At 49.2% G+C, this 14,548-nt stretch overlaps 10 protein-coding genes across 10 annotated transcripts, besides 10 other annotated features; all 10 read left to right on the top strand.

The window, feature by feature from the left end:
- Positions 1-454, top strand: TraAM80_08482 (fructose-bisphosphate aldolase, glycosomal; the record flags this gene model as incomplete). Its single annotated transcript, XM_029385232.1, has 1 exon — positions 1-454. A coding segment is annotated over one exon (454 nt), but the record flags the coding sequence as incomplete, so codon positions are not given.
- Positions 455-670: 216 nt separating this feature from the next.
- Positions 671-696: a microsatellite.
- Positions 697-1,018: 322 nt separating this feature from the next.
- Positions 1,019-1,060: a microsatellite.
- Positions 1,061-1,543: 483 nt separating this feature from the next.
- TraAM80_08481 (glycoside hydrolase family protein) lies at positions 1,544-1,936 on the top strand (the record flags this gene model as incomplete). The annotated part of the gene is made up of 1 exon (XM_029385231.1): positions 1,544-1,936. One exon carries the CDS (start codon positions 1,544-1,546, stop codon positions 1,934-1,936), a length of 393 nt encoding a protein of 130 aa, XP_029234935.1.
- A 438-nt stretch (positions 1,937-2,374) lies between these two features.
- Positions 2,375-2,414: a sequence feature (A-rich).
- A 256-nt stretch (positions 2,415-2,670) lies between these two features.
- Positions 2,671-2,991, top strand: TraAM80_08480 (uncharacterized protein; the record flags this gene model as incomplete). The annotated part of the gene is made up of 1 exon (XM_029385230.1): positions 2,671-2,991. The coding sequence occupies one exon, from the start codon at positions 2,671-2,673 to the stop codon at positions 2,989-2,991; it is 321 nt and encodes a 106-aa protein (XP_029234934.1).
- A 483-nt stretch (positions 2,992-3,474) lies between these two features.
- On the top strand, positions 3,475-4,032 carry TraAM80_08479 (uncharacterized protein; the record flags this gene model as incomplete). Its single annotated transcript, XM_029385229.1, has 1 exon — positions 3,475-4,032. The coding sequence occupies one exon, from the start codon at positions 3,475-3,477 to the stop codon at positions 4,030-4,032; it is 558 nt and encodes a 185-aa protein (XP_029234933.1).
- An 806-nt stretch (positions 4,033-4,838) lies between these two features.
- TraAM80_08478 (uncharacterized protein) lies at positions 4,839-6,278 on the top strand (the record flags this gene model as incomplete). Its single annotated transcript, XM_029385228.1, has 1 exon — positions 4,839-6,278. One exon carries the CDS (start codon positions 4,839-4,841, stop codon positions 6,276-6,278), a length of 1,440 nt encoding a protein of 479 aa, XP_029234932.1.
- Positions 6,279-6,577: 299 nt separating this feature from the next.
- Positions 6,578-6,631: a microsatellite.
- Positions 6,632-6,830: 199 nt separating this feature from the next.
- On the top strand, positions 6,831-7,541 carry TraAM80_08477 (calmodulin-like protein containing EF hand domain; the record flags this gene model as incomplete). Its single annotated transcript, XM_029385227.1, has 1 exon — positions 6,831-7,541. The coding sequence occupies one exon, from the start codon at positions 6,831-6,833 to the stop codon at positions 7,539-7,541; it is 711 nt and encodes a 236-aa protein (XP_029234931.1).
- A 97-nt stretch (positions 7,542-7,638) lies between these two features.
- Positions 7,639-7,700: a sequence feature (A-rich).
- Positions 7,701-7,787: 87 nt separating this feature from the next.
- Positions 7,788-7,829: a sequence feature (A-rich).
- Positions 7,830-7,968: 139 nt separating this feature from the next.
- Positions 7,969-7,999: a microsatellite.
- Positions 8,000-8,191: 192 nt separating this feature from the next.
- Positions 8,192-9,364, top strand: TraAM80_08476 (uncharacterized protein; the record flags this gene model as incomplete). Its single annotated transcript, XM_029385226.1, has 1 exon — positions 8,192-9,364. One exon carries the CDS (start codon positions 8,192-8,194, stop codon positions 9,362-9,364), a length of 1,173 nt encoding a protein of 390 aa, XP_029234930.1.
- A 55-nt stretch (positions 9,365-9,419) lies between these two features.
- Positions 9,420-9,437: a microsatellite.
- Positions 9,438-9,494: 57 nt separating this feature from the next.
- Positions 9,495-9,526: a microsatellite.
- A 227-nt stretch (positions 9,527-9,753) lies between these two features.
- Positions 9,754-10,671, top strand: TraAM80_08475 (heat shock protein; the record flags this gene model as incomplete). Its single annotated transcript, XM_029385225.1, has 1 exon — positions 9,754-10,671. The coding sequence occupies one exon, from the start codon at positions 9,754-9,756 to the stop codon at positions 10,669-10,671; it is 918 nt and encodes a 305-aa protein (XP_029234929.1).
- A 493-nt stretch (positions 10,672-11,164) lies between these two features.
- TraAM80_08474 (putative N-acetyltransferase subunit Nat1) lies at positions 11,165-13,306 on the top strand (the record flags this gene model as incomplete). The annotated part of the gene is made up of 1 exon (XM_029385224.1): positions 11,165-13,306. One exon carries the CDS (start codon positions 11,165-11,167, stop codon positions 13,304-13,306), a length of 2,142 nt encoding a protein of 713 aa, XP_029234928.1.
- A 142-nt stretch (positions 13,307-13,448) lies between these two features.
- Positions 13,449-13,476: a microsatellite.
- A 537-nt stretch (positions 13,477-14,013) lies between these two features.
- TraAM80_08473 (uncharacterized protein) lies at positions 14,014-14,548 on the top strand (the record flags this gene model as incomplete). Its single annotated transcript, XM_029385223.1, has 1 exon — positions 14,014-14,548. A coding segment is annotated over one exon (535 nt), but the record flags the coding sequence as incomplete, so codon positions are not given.

The following is a 14,548-nucleotide window of genomic DNA, read 5'->3' as shown; positions in this document are numbered from 1 at the left end:
GGTGGTGTCTGCCCTACAACGCCACGGTGTGGTGTGGGAGGGATGCCTGCTGAAGCCCAACATGGTGGTGCCTGGCGCGGAGTCCGGGAAGAAGGCGACGCCCGAGGAGGTGGCACAGTACACCGTGTCAACACTCGCGCGTGTGCTTCCCCCAGCCCTGCCCGGCGTGACCTTCCTGTCGGGCGGTCTCAGTGAAGTGCAGGCCACGGAGTACCTGAACGCCATGAACCGTTGCAGTCTACCACGTCCGTGGAAGCTGACCTTCTCGTACGCACGCGCCCTGCAGTCGAGTGCCCTCAAGGCGTGGGGCGGCAAGGATGCCGGCATCGCGGCTGGTCGCCGTGCGTTTATGCACCGCGCGAAGATGAATTCTCTTGCGCAGCTCGGTCGCTACAACCGCGCCGATGATGACAAGGAATCGCGGTCGCTCTACGTCGCTGGCCACTCCTACTGATTGCCACAGGCTGCCCTAACTTACAATTGTCCGAAAATCGTGCATTTTTTGTGAATTGTTTTTGTAAGTGGTGAATTATGATAGGATTTATTTGCCCTTTTTTTGGATGAGTGGAGTGGGGTAGAGTGGATCGGCACTGTGATTTTGTGGGCAGGTCGCGTGGGATATATGGTGTGAAGCTGACCATGGTATGGGATTTTTCTTATACGTGCCTGCATATATATATATATATATATATATATGTTTATTTATTTTGGTTACTTGTAAGGTTGAGGTTTTTTTAATCATATTTATGACTTTTTTTGGTAATTGCGTTAAGTTCTTGTAGGCGAAACTGTTTTTGAGTAGTGGATAAAAGGGGTAACCGTAGAAGATGGGTGCAGCACGCTTGATTGGCGTTGACTGTTTGTGATTTTGGTAATAAGGAAACCGGAGTCGGGGTTGTGAAGAAGCGTATCTGGTATATTGTACAACTGTAGACTCTGCCTGGTGGAGGTTGTGTGCGTTTAATCGTCATATCTGGGTGTCGTCGTAATGCAGTTGAAAGAAAAAAAAAAACATATTTTTTTGTTGTTGTTTTTATTGTTGACCTTTTGATGCGTTGTTTTAGCTAAGCCGCTTTCATTTTTCTTCAGTGCTGGGGATGGATGTTGTCGTGATTTCATCTGTCATAGGTAACACTATCACAACTGTCATATTTCTCTTTTGTTTTTTTTTATATATTTTGAACGAATGTGCGTCTGTATATATATATATTGGTGTTTTCACTAACGGCGTGGACCGCTGGAAATAAATCAGTAGACTATAATTAAGATTTCGGCAACTGATAACCGGGCACAACCTTCAAGCAGTCGATATTGCGCTGATGGGAAAGCCGAAATGGAATGACGGGCAGCTTTGAGAAGCTACGGCAGTATCTCCAAGCGATTTATACTGCTGGACATAATACGGAAGAGGAAAAATCTTTCAGATTCTTTTAACTTCAGAAGGCGAAGTTTCTTTCCAGTTTTGCCTTATTGGAGGCCTGTTGAATAGTTATACCATGGGCTTTGTCCCCATCTACGCCTTTCTCTACCTGACCTCAACATAATGCTCCCTGTACAGGAGCGAGGTCGCCTGCATCATTGTTTTGGACGCTCACTGTTGGATATATTGTTTGGTGTCTGCTGCCCTTCAGGGAAGCTTGCCGAAACCTTTGCGAAGGTGGTGGGTCACACTCCGCCGTTCCCCTTCTACTCAAGCAAGATGGATGCAGTGTATCGCAAGGTCATCCTCGGTGGCTACCGCTATGACACAAGGGGGATTGAACCACTGTTTCCGTTTGGCTATGGCCTGAGGTGCACCGGGTTTCAGTTCAGCAACCTGGTGGTTGAGGTGAAGCACGAAGCTGCCCACAACATCTCTGTATCCGTGGCGCTGAAAGTGAAGGACACACGGAAGGGGACCGGCAAGGAGGTTATGGGCCCTGCGAAGGGGAAATAAAGGAGTTTGCGAAGGTGTTCCTGCAGTCCGATGAGTCGAAATGGGTGGCATTTGGGCATGACAGACGTTTCTTCTTATATTGTGACGTGGAAAGTCTGCTCCATTTGTCGCTTTGGTATTGTGTCGATGACGAAGAAATGGTGAAATTTCTCGCAAAGGCGCGTCAGGCCGTTTCAGCAGCGTAGACGTGAGACAGTCGCCTGCACCGACGTACAGCCACTAACTCCAAGATGGTCAACCAGTTTCTTCGAAAACGCAATCGCATTCCTTTTTTTTTCTCTTTTTTTCTCTTCTCTTCGTTTGTTAATCTCATTGAACTGACTTAATAGCAGTATATCCGCCCTGTAAGGGGTCTCTTCTTGTTTTGCGATCACTGCGCTCCTCTTTTAGAAGGTGGGGGGGGGGAGGTCACGTGGTGTGCGCTTCCCAACCAAAACATTTTTTTTCAGTGTTGTTTTTTGTTTTATTTATTATTTTTCTGATACCTGCTTTGGTGTGCATGTTTGGGAAAAAAGTTACTGGTGCTCGTGTGAGGGGTGCCACTAACACACCCACCATTGTCCCTCTCATTGCGCCGCAGAAGAAGGGCTCTGGCGCCGTCTTCGGTGCGCGTTTTGCTGGTGAGGCATGTTCATGTTTTACCTCACCTTAATTTTATTTACGAGTGCCGTCCGCCGATGTGGCGACCAGGTGAAGGTTGGGCCATGCGCACGAGCTTTTTGGTGTGAAGAAGCATGATTTCAGCTGACGGAGCGGCGGTGACGAGTGGCGTGGCAGGAACAAGCCGCACCGGAAGTTGTACGGCTGCTGCACCTAGGGGGCGGTTGAGCATCCGTGGCGCCTTCGTGTTGCCCGGGACCTGTATGTATTTCCTCTGCATTGAGGGGGTCTGCGTGGGCGTGCAATCTTCGCCGTGGGAGAAAACCTTTGGTGGGGGACGACAGGAGTCTGGGCGCTGGGCGTCCTCGAATTTTCCATGTCTCTGTATGGCTGGTGCGGCCTCCATTGCTGTGCAGGATCAACGGCGAGGTTTCCCTCAGCCCTGCCCGGCGTGACCTTCCTGTCGGGCGGTCTCAGTGAGGTGCAGGCCACGGAGTACCTGAACGCCATGAACCGTTGCAGTCTACCACGTCCGTGGAAGCTGACCTTCTCGTACGCACGCGCTCTGCAGTCGAGTGCCCTCAAGGCGTGGGGCGGCAAGGATGCCGGCATCGCGGCTGGTCGACGTGCGTTTATGCACCGCGCGAAGATGAGCTCGCTCGCAACTTTTACTGCGTGTGCGTTTTTTTTGTTTTTGCATAGAGTTGTCTTGCAGCGTGTGTTCGCCTTGTTACTTTTTTTTTGTTCTATTTGCTATTATTTTTATTGATTTTTGTATTCCATTGTATTTGTCGGTTGTTATACATACATACGTACTTATAATCTTTTAGTTTGGGTTTGGTACGTATTTATTTTTGGTCGTTGTGAAATATTATTATTATTTTTTTGATTCTGTTCTTTTTGTCTTTCCCATGTTTTTTTGTTGAGTCAAAGTGGTGATGATGGAGGATCATGTGTGTCCAGCGACGTTGCATTTGACGACGGAGCAGCTGCAGGATCAGATTCGACGTCTGACATATCGGCCACCCCCAGTTGTGGTGCGTGACCCGTTTCCGGTGTGTCCATCCGTGTCACGGTCGAAGGAAGAGATTGATGCTGTTATTCAGCGTGTCTTCTATGATTCCTGTCAGCGCCATGAGCAGGCACTTCTTGAGGCAAAAGAAAGAGAGGAGAAGGAGTGGGGCTTTGTCTCGAAGGAGCTGACAAGCGATGAGATGGATGATGCGGTGAAGCGTCTGTACTACGAAGCCTTGGAAAGGCGGAATGCGTCACGTAAAGAAGCAAATGAGCGGTTTTTATTTAAACCAATGAAAACTCTTCCCAAGGTCCCTCTGAAAAAGTTCGTGGAAGACATGTACCTGCAAGGGATGAAGCGAGAGAAGGACAAAGAACAAAAGCTGTATGAGAAGTACATACTGCCGACGGAAATCAGAAAAACGTACATCTCAAGAGAAGAAGCGGAGGCAAGTGGTGCGCGGCTATCGACCAGAAGATAATGGAAGTATTTTTTTTTTTTCGCGGTGTTGGACTGTCGTTGGCGTTTTTCTTCTTTGTAGATAATCTGTTGAGGTTTGCGTGCGAACTGGTTAGTTTTCCCATATATATATTCTATTGGTGTGCAATTTTCCGTGTGAATGCAGGCCCTACCAATAGATGGTGTTTTGCGCTGCAGTGTAGTTTGGACAAGACCTGTAGGGGAGTAGCACTGAAAGCTCAGTTGCCTTTTACTCGTTGTTGCCTTTCTCTTGATGTTACTTTACTCTATTTTACTGGCGCTTTTACTTCGACGCCGTCCGCGCTCGTCGTAGGCTTTTGTTTTTCTTTGTACGGCGGCCCACAATAGTGTTGTGCGATTTTGTGATTTTTCTTTTATGGCGGATGAGGGAATGTTGCAAACAACGAGCAACGTTTTTTTTTTTTGGTTGGCGAGCGTGTGATGGGGAAATGGTGTGGTGTTGCGTTTATTTGGTAAGTATGCATCACGTCATCCCTATCAGACCCCTCACTATCAGGTTGGACGTAAGGCGTGGGCTTTGAATGTCCACCCCTCCAGAAGACAACCCGCACCGCACCTCACGAGAGGCAGGTGAAGAGCAGTTTCAGCACCCCCATCTGTCTCTAGTGCTCACGTGATGTACAGGTAATGAGGAATCGTCGTGGACTCTTTTTTTATTGGCGACTGAGTGAATATTTGCATCTGGTCGCAAAGAGAGCACAGAGGCAAATACCGTGTTTTTGCTCTTTTCTTGTCGCGTCTTTTTATTGGGGAAACAGTAGGTCATAGCCCACTTTTTCATAGGGTATGGGAGAGAGCACCACAGACGGTGACGCAGAAGCGTACCTGCGGCGTGCCTCCAAGCTGAAATGGAAGCACTTTGCCAGCGGGCACTCCTCCGTATCGCAGAAAAAAGCAGGCTTGGTGGAGGTGAAGGCTGCCGAGTGCGCTTCGAAGCTGCCCATGCGTTTGCCGATGAAGAAGCTTAAGCGTGCTCATGACAGTGATAGTGACAGCGAGAATGTCCGCTCTCCTTGTCTTGCCGCTGTGACGCCTCCGACAGCTTCTGTCATTTCTTTCTCTTCCCGTACTCCAGCCGAGAAGCCTCGCAACGGTGCGAAGATGACGTTGATGGAGAAATGGTTTCCCGGGCGAACACTGGGCAACGCTACTCTTGATGCAGCTCAGGCACCAACAATGGTCTACACGGATTTGTCAGTAGCTCGTATGAACGCCGCGCGTGAACGTCTCCTGACGTTGCGTAGTGGAGTAGAAGATGTGACAAACTATACATCAGTGAACGGCGACAGTGGCGTTGCAGGTGGCACGACTGATTGGAATTGGCTGGAATTGCGGGACGCATTGTCGCAGCTTACTTCGCGTGACGCATTTCGCACGAAGAAGCGTGTTGTGAGGGCCGTGAAGTGGTTGTCTGCTTCCAAAACTCCATTGAGAGGTGTCCCCAACTCAGCCACACCGCGGCTCTGGGAGAAATACGTGCATGAGCACGGTCCGGAATGTGGTCATGCCCCACCGCTCTCTATGTTGGTGTGGCTGGATAGCGCGTGCACAACGGCGTTATTTACTGCGTTGGTGAGCCGGATGCTTAAGTGGTATAAACAGGGAATGAAACCTGTGATGCGTACACCTTATGCCTTGAAAGAAAACGCTTTGGAAAGCGACCAAAACGCCGGTGTTGCCGATGAGGAGGAGGGAGAAGTTGATGAAGACGCTTCAGAATCGCATGACGTAAGAGAGGAAAATAAACAGGAGGCAGATGGATATCATAACCGACCAGTTTTTTTCACAAACCTACCAACACTGAATAGTGGTGGTGCCAGCGAAGAAATAATTTCTCTATTGTCTTTTCTGCGCGTTCTTATGCCTGTGGATGTGGAGGATGCATCTGGAAACGTACATCGTTCGGTTGGTTATGGGGTCTGGCTGTACGCCTGCTTGTCTGCAGTAGACACGCCACTGGATCCAGATTTAGATCGGCTAGTCCACGAGCTTTTTGGAGTCTGTTGTCAGCAACTCCGGACGTTGGGTGAGGCACACGGGATTCAGGGCGGAAACCGCGGGGCCATTGTTCACGCCTTTTCCCCACGCAGCGGTGATAACACCTTACGTAGGGAGTACAACGCAATGCATGATGTGAGGAGAGAGGATGTTTTGGCGCTCCACACTATTATTATCATTCTTGCGAAGTTGTTTCGACAGAATCAAAACCGTTTAATTCCTCTTTAGGAGCATCGGAATACCAAGAAGAAGGGGACACTAAATATGCACTCAAGGACAAATGCCACAACAGTAACACGGACAGACACGGAAGCACTCACATGCGCATACACATACGCAAGCCTAAAAATGAATACAAATTCATTGTGGTTTAAGAGAAGCGCGGAATGAGAAATGTAAGTTTCACACTTTTTTTTTATCCTTCTTCCTGTGCTTCGGCTGAGGAGTTGGGTCTCTACGGCCACTAATGAGGCTGTATTTTATATGGCACCTTGGCTTCCTTGTTGCTTACGTTTTCGCTATTTCACTGTTGTTGTTGTTGTTCATCCCTTGCTTGTCTTTGTTGTTATGTTTTTATGGTTACTCTGTTCTCGCACCATCGGCTGCTGGTTATTGATGCGGTTGTATTGGCTGTCTTTTGCTTTTTTGGTTTTGTTTACCGATTATTATTTGCGTTATTTGTGGGATTGGGGCTTCCAGAGCATTACAAGTAGGAGGGAAAGGGGAGGGGGGAAAGAGCGTGTCTTTAGGAATAGAGAGAGAAAGCGAAGACCGTCCAGGATGTACATTCTTCTCGTGTGCGCGGACCTCTTTGGGGAGAAGTGCAACTTGGAGCTTGGCTTCTCTTCCATGCCGACAATTGCGGAGCTGCAGCGAAAAGTGTTGGAGGTGTTTCAGATGGAGGCCAGCATGCGACGACCGCCAGGGTACCCTGTGGCGAATTTCACCATTGTTCGCGTTCAGATATACGACGATGCGCTCCTGAAGTGGGTGGATCTCGTTTCGCAGACCCAGATGCATGAGTACGACCAGTTGTATGTCTTTCAGCCGCAGACATCATGGCACACAGATGTGCAGAAGGATCTTCCACCGCCTCGTCCCCCATCGCAAAGTTGCGCCGCATCTGCGGTTCACTCGATGGTGAATTCGCCGTATAAAAGTGCGGCTCCTTTAAGAAACGCGTCGTATAGACACGATACCCCGGGCGCATCTACAAATAGCAGCATTGTTTTTTCACCCACAAAGATGCTGTTGGAGGAGCAACGACGACGGGAGTATGCGTTGCAGGAGGAATTGAATCGTGTTCGTGGGGAGTCAGCGCGGCTTGAGCGCGAGCTCAATATTGAAGAAGAAGATAATCGGGTACGTGGGCAGGAACAAAAAATTCGCATCCTACGTCAAAAAGAAGAGGAGGTTCGTCGTCAGCGAGAGATACTTATGCGCTGTGAAGAGGAGTTCCGCCATCTTCAGTCTGACACCGTGCAGTATTAATCTTAGAAATGAACTTGTATAGAGTGTTGTGTCTTGATGGCATTTGTTATTTTGTTTTACGTGTCTGGTGCGCTTTTGTTTGTATCGTACAGACATGTTTCTTCTCTTTTTTTTTATTGTTTTCGCCTTGTATGTGTATTGTCTTTTTTTTTATTTATTCTGTGTGTACTGGGCAATATTGTTCTCTCGACTCTACCGACACTAGCTTGAAGGCTTCTTTGGCATCATCATCACACGGTGGTGCCGTTTTATTTTTCATACATTTATTTTTATCTTTCATTTTCTTTTGAGGACATATAGACCCCGACAACATGCGCGTGCCGCGAGAGTGTGGAGTGTGACAGAGTAGATCAGCTTTTGTCTGCTGCATCCCCACTGGAGAGGGGTTTTTTTTCTCTGTTTGCTTCCGCCTCTTGTCGCGCATATATGCGTGCGTGTGTGTGTGTGTGTGTGTATGTAGCATTTTTTTATATTATATTTTTGCGTTTGGTCCTTCTTCTTCCCGTAGCCCCGCTGGAAAACGCGAAAAGAAAGCCCCCAGGAAAAGGTCGGGTGAGAGCTCCGCGCTGCAGAGCTGCCGGCAAGCGTGAAAAGGGAGTGAAGGAGAAGTGGGGTCCCTCTAAGAAAGAACTGGGACGGACGCGTTGGCAATGTCCGTTATGCGGCCGTCATCGGAGCGGCGGCCAAAATCATCAGTGACGACTGACCTGTGGCGACGCGTCCGCTCCACCGATGCCAAACCATGGGACAGCTCAATTCATACAAACGGAGGCGGAGCTGTATCAGCGAGTGGGACGGGGCGCAGAAAGCTCGCTGCGGTAAATACGACGGCGCAGGGGACACCTCTTCGATCCTCGTACTCCACCGTGGTCGCAAATCCAGCCGCCGCATTGGTGGCCAGCGTGCCACCAATGAATGAGCCACAGGTGGAACTCATGAGTCAGCTGCAGGACGTTGTTGTCCGCCTTTCACAGAGTGCAGTGGGGGAAAAGCAGCGCCTTGCTCACATGCAACAGCGTTTGGACGCCTATGCGGCGTTGGTGCGGGAGCAAGATCGCATGATTGATGAACTTAGAGGAATGAACATTAGACTGCAAAAGGAAAAAGATGCACTTATTTCTTTTCGACAGCAAAGCCTCAATCATGACCTCCAACTTATGAGCAACCTGGAAAACGATGGAGGGATAGATGAGGAGGTGCGGCGGGCCTACACAAAATTTGAGGGACAGCAGAGCCCTTATGGAGCGTCTTACAACGGTTCACTCGGGGCAATGACTCCTCCGTGTTCACGTGGGTTTGTACATTCCTTGGTGGCTCAGCTGCGCGACGAGCGGCGCAAACGCTTAGAGGTAGAGGAGCAGAGCAGTCGTATGATTGGGGAACAGCAAGTGACAATCCAACGACTGGAGGATCGCCTAAGACCACAAACTGTGGCACCTCGCAGTAGTTTGGCTGCTCGAATGGAAGGCTCACAAGCTTTTTACCCGAAAAAGGCGTCAAATGAAGAAGATGCATCCAATACACCTATGCATTCTTACTGCACCGAGGCTGTGTGTGAGCCCATATTGTCGACAACGCCGCATGCGACAAATCAAGATGAAGTAACTTCACAAGTACGCCCGACTGTACCTATTGTGCCACCCATTCCACTGCCAGACCGCAATAAAGAGATCGTTGTTCTTGTAAGCGATCCTTTACGACATGCAGGAAGTAACGAACAAGAGGATGCCCCAAATGTTGACGTTTCCGTAGCAATTCATGGCACAAGTTACGAAGAAGCTTCCGCCATTTTGTCTGACATTCGAAAAAGACACGGATTATAAATAAGTAGCGCTCTGCATTTACCGATTACCCTTTCTTTTTATCATATTGCCAATGATATATATATATATATATCATTTTAACCAACATCCATGCATCACTGCCTCCATTGCATACATATGTTTTGGGTTGGAGTGAGTGAGCGTGAGAGTGAGAGTGAGAGTCTCTAGTGCATTGATTATTTTGTATCTGTGCGCTGTGCATAGGAATCTTGTTTTGTTTATTATTATTTCTTCCTCTTGTTTTTTACTACACACGCACACATCTTTTTTCCGTTTTTTTTTTCCTTTCAGGGTGACACAAACCACGCAAAAGAACTGTATCCTGGCCAGTAGCAGCCATGCGAAGGGCTGTAAGACGTCTCGTTAGGCATGCATTCCAAGCCACCTCAATGACTTCCATGCAACATCATGAAAGTGGCGTTTTACGTGCTCTTTTTTGCCCTCGCCGACTTTGTTCGACGACACCGTTGGAACAGCTGATTATCAATGCCGCCCGCTGGGATGACAGCAATTATTATCATCGCCTTGGGTTTTGCGAAGAAGTGCACGATCTTAGGAGGATCAAGGAGCATTATCGCGTCCTTGCGAAACACTACCACCCCGACAATCCGAGCGCGCCACCAGACGCCAAGGCCGCCTTTCAAAGCATCAGGGAAGCGTACGAGCATGTCGCTTCCGAGGCCAAGGAAGCTCCAGGCAGGAACAAAATGGCTGAGGCTGGTTTTGAGTTCTCCGATCAGGCGAGACGGAAAGCACAGATACGCTTTTTGGGTGATGGTGTCGGCCTCTTCATGGCGATGACTCTTGTTCTTATTTACATTGTATCCAAGCACAACAAAGAACGTCTCCACGCGCGCCATTTATGGGATTTGATGCTTATATTTTTGACCATCCAATTGTTCCCAAGACTTTTGGCGGCCGCGATCCTTTACGCGTGTCACACAAACTACCTGGTGAGTTTGGCGGAATGCAAAGAACGGGCGGCGACGAGTGTGGTGTTGGAGCGACTAACAGGTGGCGATGTTTCCATTCGTGTGAATGGCATCAAAGCGGAGGTGATTGAGAATACTATTCTGCAAGTTACTACTACGCAGATGACATCGCCATCACCTGAGGCGCCAGCAGCATTGAGGACGGAAGACTCCAATGTGTTGCTTGCGCCGTCCACGTCGACAACGTTGACGTTTGATGCTGGAGTCATGTCGGTGTCGGTGCCTGGGCACCCAGGCGGTGTGACAGAGTACCGCGTCAAGGCGGTGGACATGAATAGGGTATTCGTGTTGGCTGACCTCACGTTACGCGTGTGAGGCGTTAAGGCGGACGCGTGTCTCATTTCTCACATGAAAGGCAAATAAAGCGGAGGCGAGATAAAGGAATGAACCACAGAGAAAGATGGTGGAAGAGGCAAAACAATGCCGTCGATTGCGTCTTGGTGGGGGGTCGCTGTTGTCTCCGTTAAACTTTTAGGCTGATGGAGGGTGTATCGAGACGTTTTGGATTGCTCCTCCATTGCTGTTATGTACTGCATAGCCAACCATGCGTGACTGTTACAGATGATGGTGCCCATTTCTTTCTTGTCCAAGTCTCTTCTTCACACTTGTTTTCTTTCTTCTTCTTACAATCTTTCAAAAGAAAAGAGGACTGCGTTGAGGTGGGAACCACACTAGGACGTATAAAAGACTATTTATTTATTTTGTTGATAAACAGTACTTAATTTATTTCTTTGTTTTTGGCTGTGGGTGTGTGACTGTGGGCTTGAATAGGCATCAAGGCAAATTCTTTGAGCGCAGAAACACCATCATGACGACTACGCTTCCTCCGGCACAGCAAAAACTGTTTGAAAAACTTGGTCATGAGTTTGATGCCCGTGAGTACGCAAAGGCGCTACGCTCTGCTGATGCTATATTGGCCGTAATCCCCAATCATGCCGATACCATTGCCATGAAGGGTCTCACGCTACATTATCTTGACCGCAGGGAAGAAGGACATTCAGCCATTAAGGAAGCTATTGAGCTCAACACTTATTCCACCATGGCGTGGCACTCGCTTGGACTATGTCACAGGGCTGAGAAGAATTATCCTGAAGCTATAAAGGCGTTTAAACAAGCGCATCAAACGGACCCTTCCAACCCAAATGTTTTACGAGATTTATCGTCTGTATGTGTTCAGGTGCGAGATTGGGAACAATTTGTGGAGACACGCCAAAAAATGGTGACATTAAAAGCGGGTGTTCGTGCCAATTGGGTTGCTCTTTCTTGTGGACATCGCATGCTGCGACACACAGAACTGGCAGCTGCAGTAATTGATGTCATGATGGCCATCATGGACGCTGGAGATAAAGCGGTAGAAAAGAGTGAGGTGTTTCTCTATCTTGTAGAACTGGAACTCTCTCATAACGCGCCAGCACGAGCTCTTGAACTCCTAAAGAAGCATGATGCCGACATTGTGGACGAGGAAGAGAAGCTGTTCCTACGTGCAAAGGCACATGCCCTGCTTGGTCAAAAAACAGAAGCAGAAAAACGTTACATGGAACTTATCGGTCGCGGGGTATCAGAGGCAGACTGTATTGCGGCCATTGCCCGCCTCCGTAAGATTCCACTTGATGCTCATCGATGTCCGAAGCGTGACGAGGAAAAGTATCTTCAAATTCTTCAGCAAGTCATTGACGTCTACCCAAAATGTGATTACGCTCGGCGACATCTACTGGATTTTGTCCCCATTGCAGAGTTTAGGAAACGTCTTTGTGATTACGCCTCGGTGTTTATTATAAAAATGATTCCATCACTCTTCAGTGTTTTGAAGTCACTTTATAAGGACTCTGAACGTGCCAAGGAAATTGGCACGGTATTTTTGCAATGGGAAGATGAAATTAAGAGGAATGATTTTTCAAGCTTTGGTGGAAAGCCAAATCCGTCGTATATCTTGTGGATTTGGATGTATTTGTCGTCACATTACTGTCGTCTGCACCAGTTTGATCAGGCATTTCATTACATTAACCTTGCCATTGATCACACACCAACCGTGGAACTACTGTATTTAATGAAGGCCAAAATACATGCAAGAAACCAGGAGTTTGACGAGGCAGCTGTAAATGCGGACAAGGCACGCCAATTGGATTTGCAAGACAAGTATCTTAATGGGAAGGCCGCCAAATATTTTTTCCGTGCCAATCGTATTGAGGAAGCTGAAGCGCGAATGCAAATGTTTTATAAACCCAGTGCAGTACCTGGGGACACGTACCTCACGGCACTGGAATCCCAATGTGCTTGGTACGAGCGTGAGGTGGGTGATGCCTTTTTCCGAAAGGGAGATTACATTTCCGCGTTGGGCAACTACCTCATGTATGAGGAACACCACAAGCGTAATCATGCGGAATTACTAGACTTTCATAATTATGTTTTTCGACGGTGCACAATGCGGGCTTGGTTCGATGTCTTGGCTCGCGATGATGACCTTAATGGAAATAAGTTTTTCTTAAAACTCTGCCCACGTATCGTTCGCACGTATTTAAAGGTGCATGAGGAAGGCGAGGAGGCCGTACGTGCGAAACATGTTTCTCGCCCCGAACTTGCGCCTTGCTCTGATGTGGAGGAAAATAAGCGTTTGACGCAGCTGCGCAAGGAGTATTACTTAGGTGACGTGGATCTTTCCAACCCACTTCAAAAAGCCGAACGGTATCTGCTTCCCTATCTCAGCCACAATTTGTCCTCAGCAGAGGCGCACGTGTTGGCCTTTGAGTTTTACACCGCGGTGCGGCGGCCACTCTTTGTGGCTCGTGAGTTGTTGTCATTGGCCAAATTAAAGGATGCAGACACGATCGACCGTATTGTTTCCTTTGAGCGAGGCCTTTTTGCGGAAAGTGCCTCAGAAATGGATTCTCGCGTGAAGAATGTCATTGATGAGGTCTTGGCCAGCGCGTGGGAGAAGCTAAAGGAGGGGTGAAAGCGGACGACGAAGACGCAACCAAGAGGTAACGCAAAAAAAAAAGAGTGAGAGTAATCAGGATGAGCCCATTCCCTCCTTTTCTTCCGCTTGACAAATGAGGGTGATGTGGTGTTGGGGAGTGCGGCGTGCGGTGAAACCTGAGAGGAAAGAAAAGGAAACGCAAAGGAGAAACAAAAAACAACAAATAGCGGTGACGATGGCGCACATAAATAATCGTGGAGGGAGAGCTTCCTCGAATTCAGCTAATAACTCAAGGCGATATCCATCTTCTTTTATTTATACCCAGGCCTCTTCCCCGCCGACGATTTTGAAGGGTGGCAAAACAAGCCATTGCCAGCATTGTTGTTAATAGTGCTACTTCGCTTTTGCGCAATGTGGTCGCGCCCTGCGGTTTACCCACTTCTCCCCTACCTTGTTGAAGTAGAGATGTTGTGGTTGTTGTTTTTTCACACCTTTTTTGTTGTTGTTCGTTTACAAGGGGCCATAAATGAAAGATACAGGAAGCGACATGTAGAAAAGACTTTAACACGTTTTGTTACACCCTTTTTTTTTTGCTGCCTATGGGGAAAAGAGGGCGAAGAGAACCGGGAGGGTGAATCGCCGTGGTGATTCTGCCAGCCACCTATAGCGGTACTAGCGCCCCCTACCCCGTATTTGCAAAGGAGGGGGGTACAGAGACCAAGCACCGTTTTCGCCACCGGGACATGACTGCTGCAGGGATCACGGCATCGGCCACAGTGACGGAGCAGAAGCGCCTCGCTGGGGTCGCGTGTTGCAGTGCAGTCCGCAGCGCCGCCAGCATCGCGCGGCTGCTTAATGGCGGTGTGGGTGGGGTGTTCTGGCCCTTGGTTGCGGGGGTTGCAGGTCTCGCTCAGGCAAGGGCCGGGTCGCCGCCCCACCCGAGCGGGCGGTTTCGGCTTGTCAGCGTTTCGGCACTGCGGTATTGCTCGCCCCTGTCGAGGCGGCAGTGTGTCCATTCCCACCTGCGGGGGGCTGTGGATGGCGGTAGGAATGGAGCTGGCGGTGTTTCCGGCGTGGGGTTGGAGAAGCTGCCCTGCGCAGGGGCCGAGGCGACTGCAGTGGGTTGGGGTCGCGATACTCCACCTGGATCCCGCGGTGAGATCAGTGCGCGACGGCGCAGTGTGAGGGGCTTCCAGGTGGCCAACGCCGGCGGCTGCGCAGGATTGGTCGGCGGACGCTGCGGCTCGGCGCCCAACACCATTGCCGTGTCACTCCCAA

This window comes from Trypanosoma rangeli (assembly GCF_003719475.1).
Source record: "Trypanosoma rangeli strain AM80 chromosome Unknown Tra_15.4_contig_00420, whole genome shotgun sequence".
Lineage (NCBI taxonomy): Eukaryota > Euglenozoa > Kinetoplastea > Trypanosomatida > Trypanosomatidae > Trypanosoma > Trypanosoma rangeli.
This window is presented reverse-complemented; position numbering and strand designations above follow the sequence as displayed.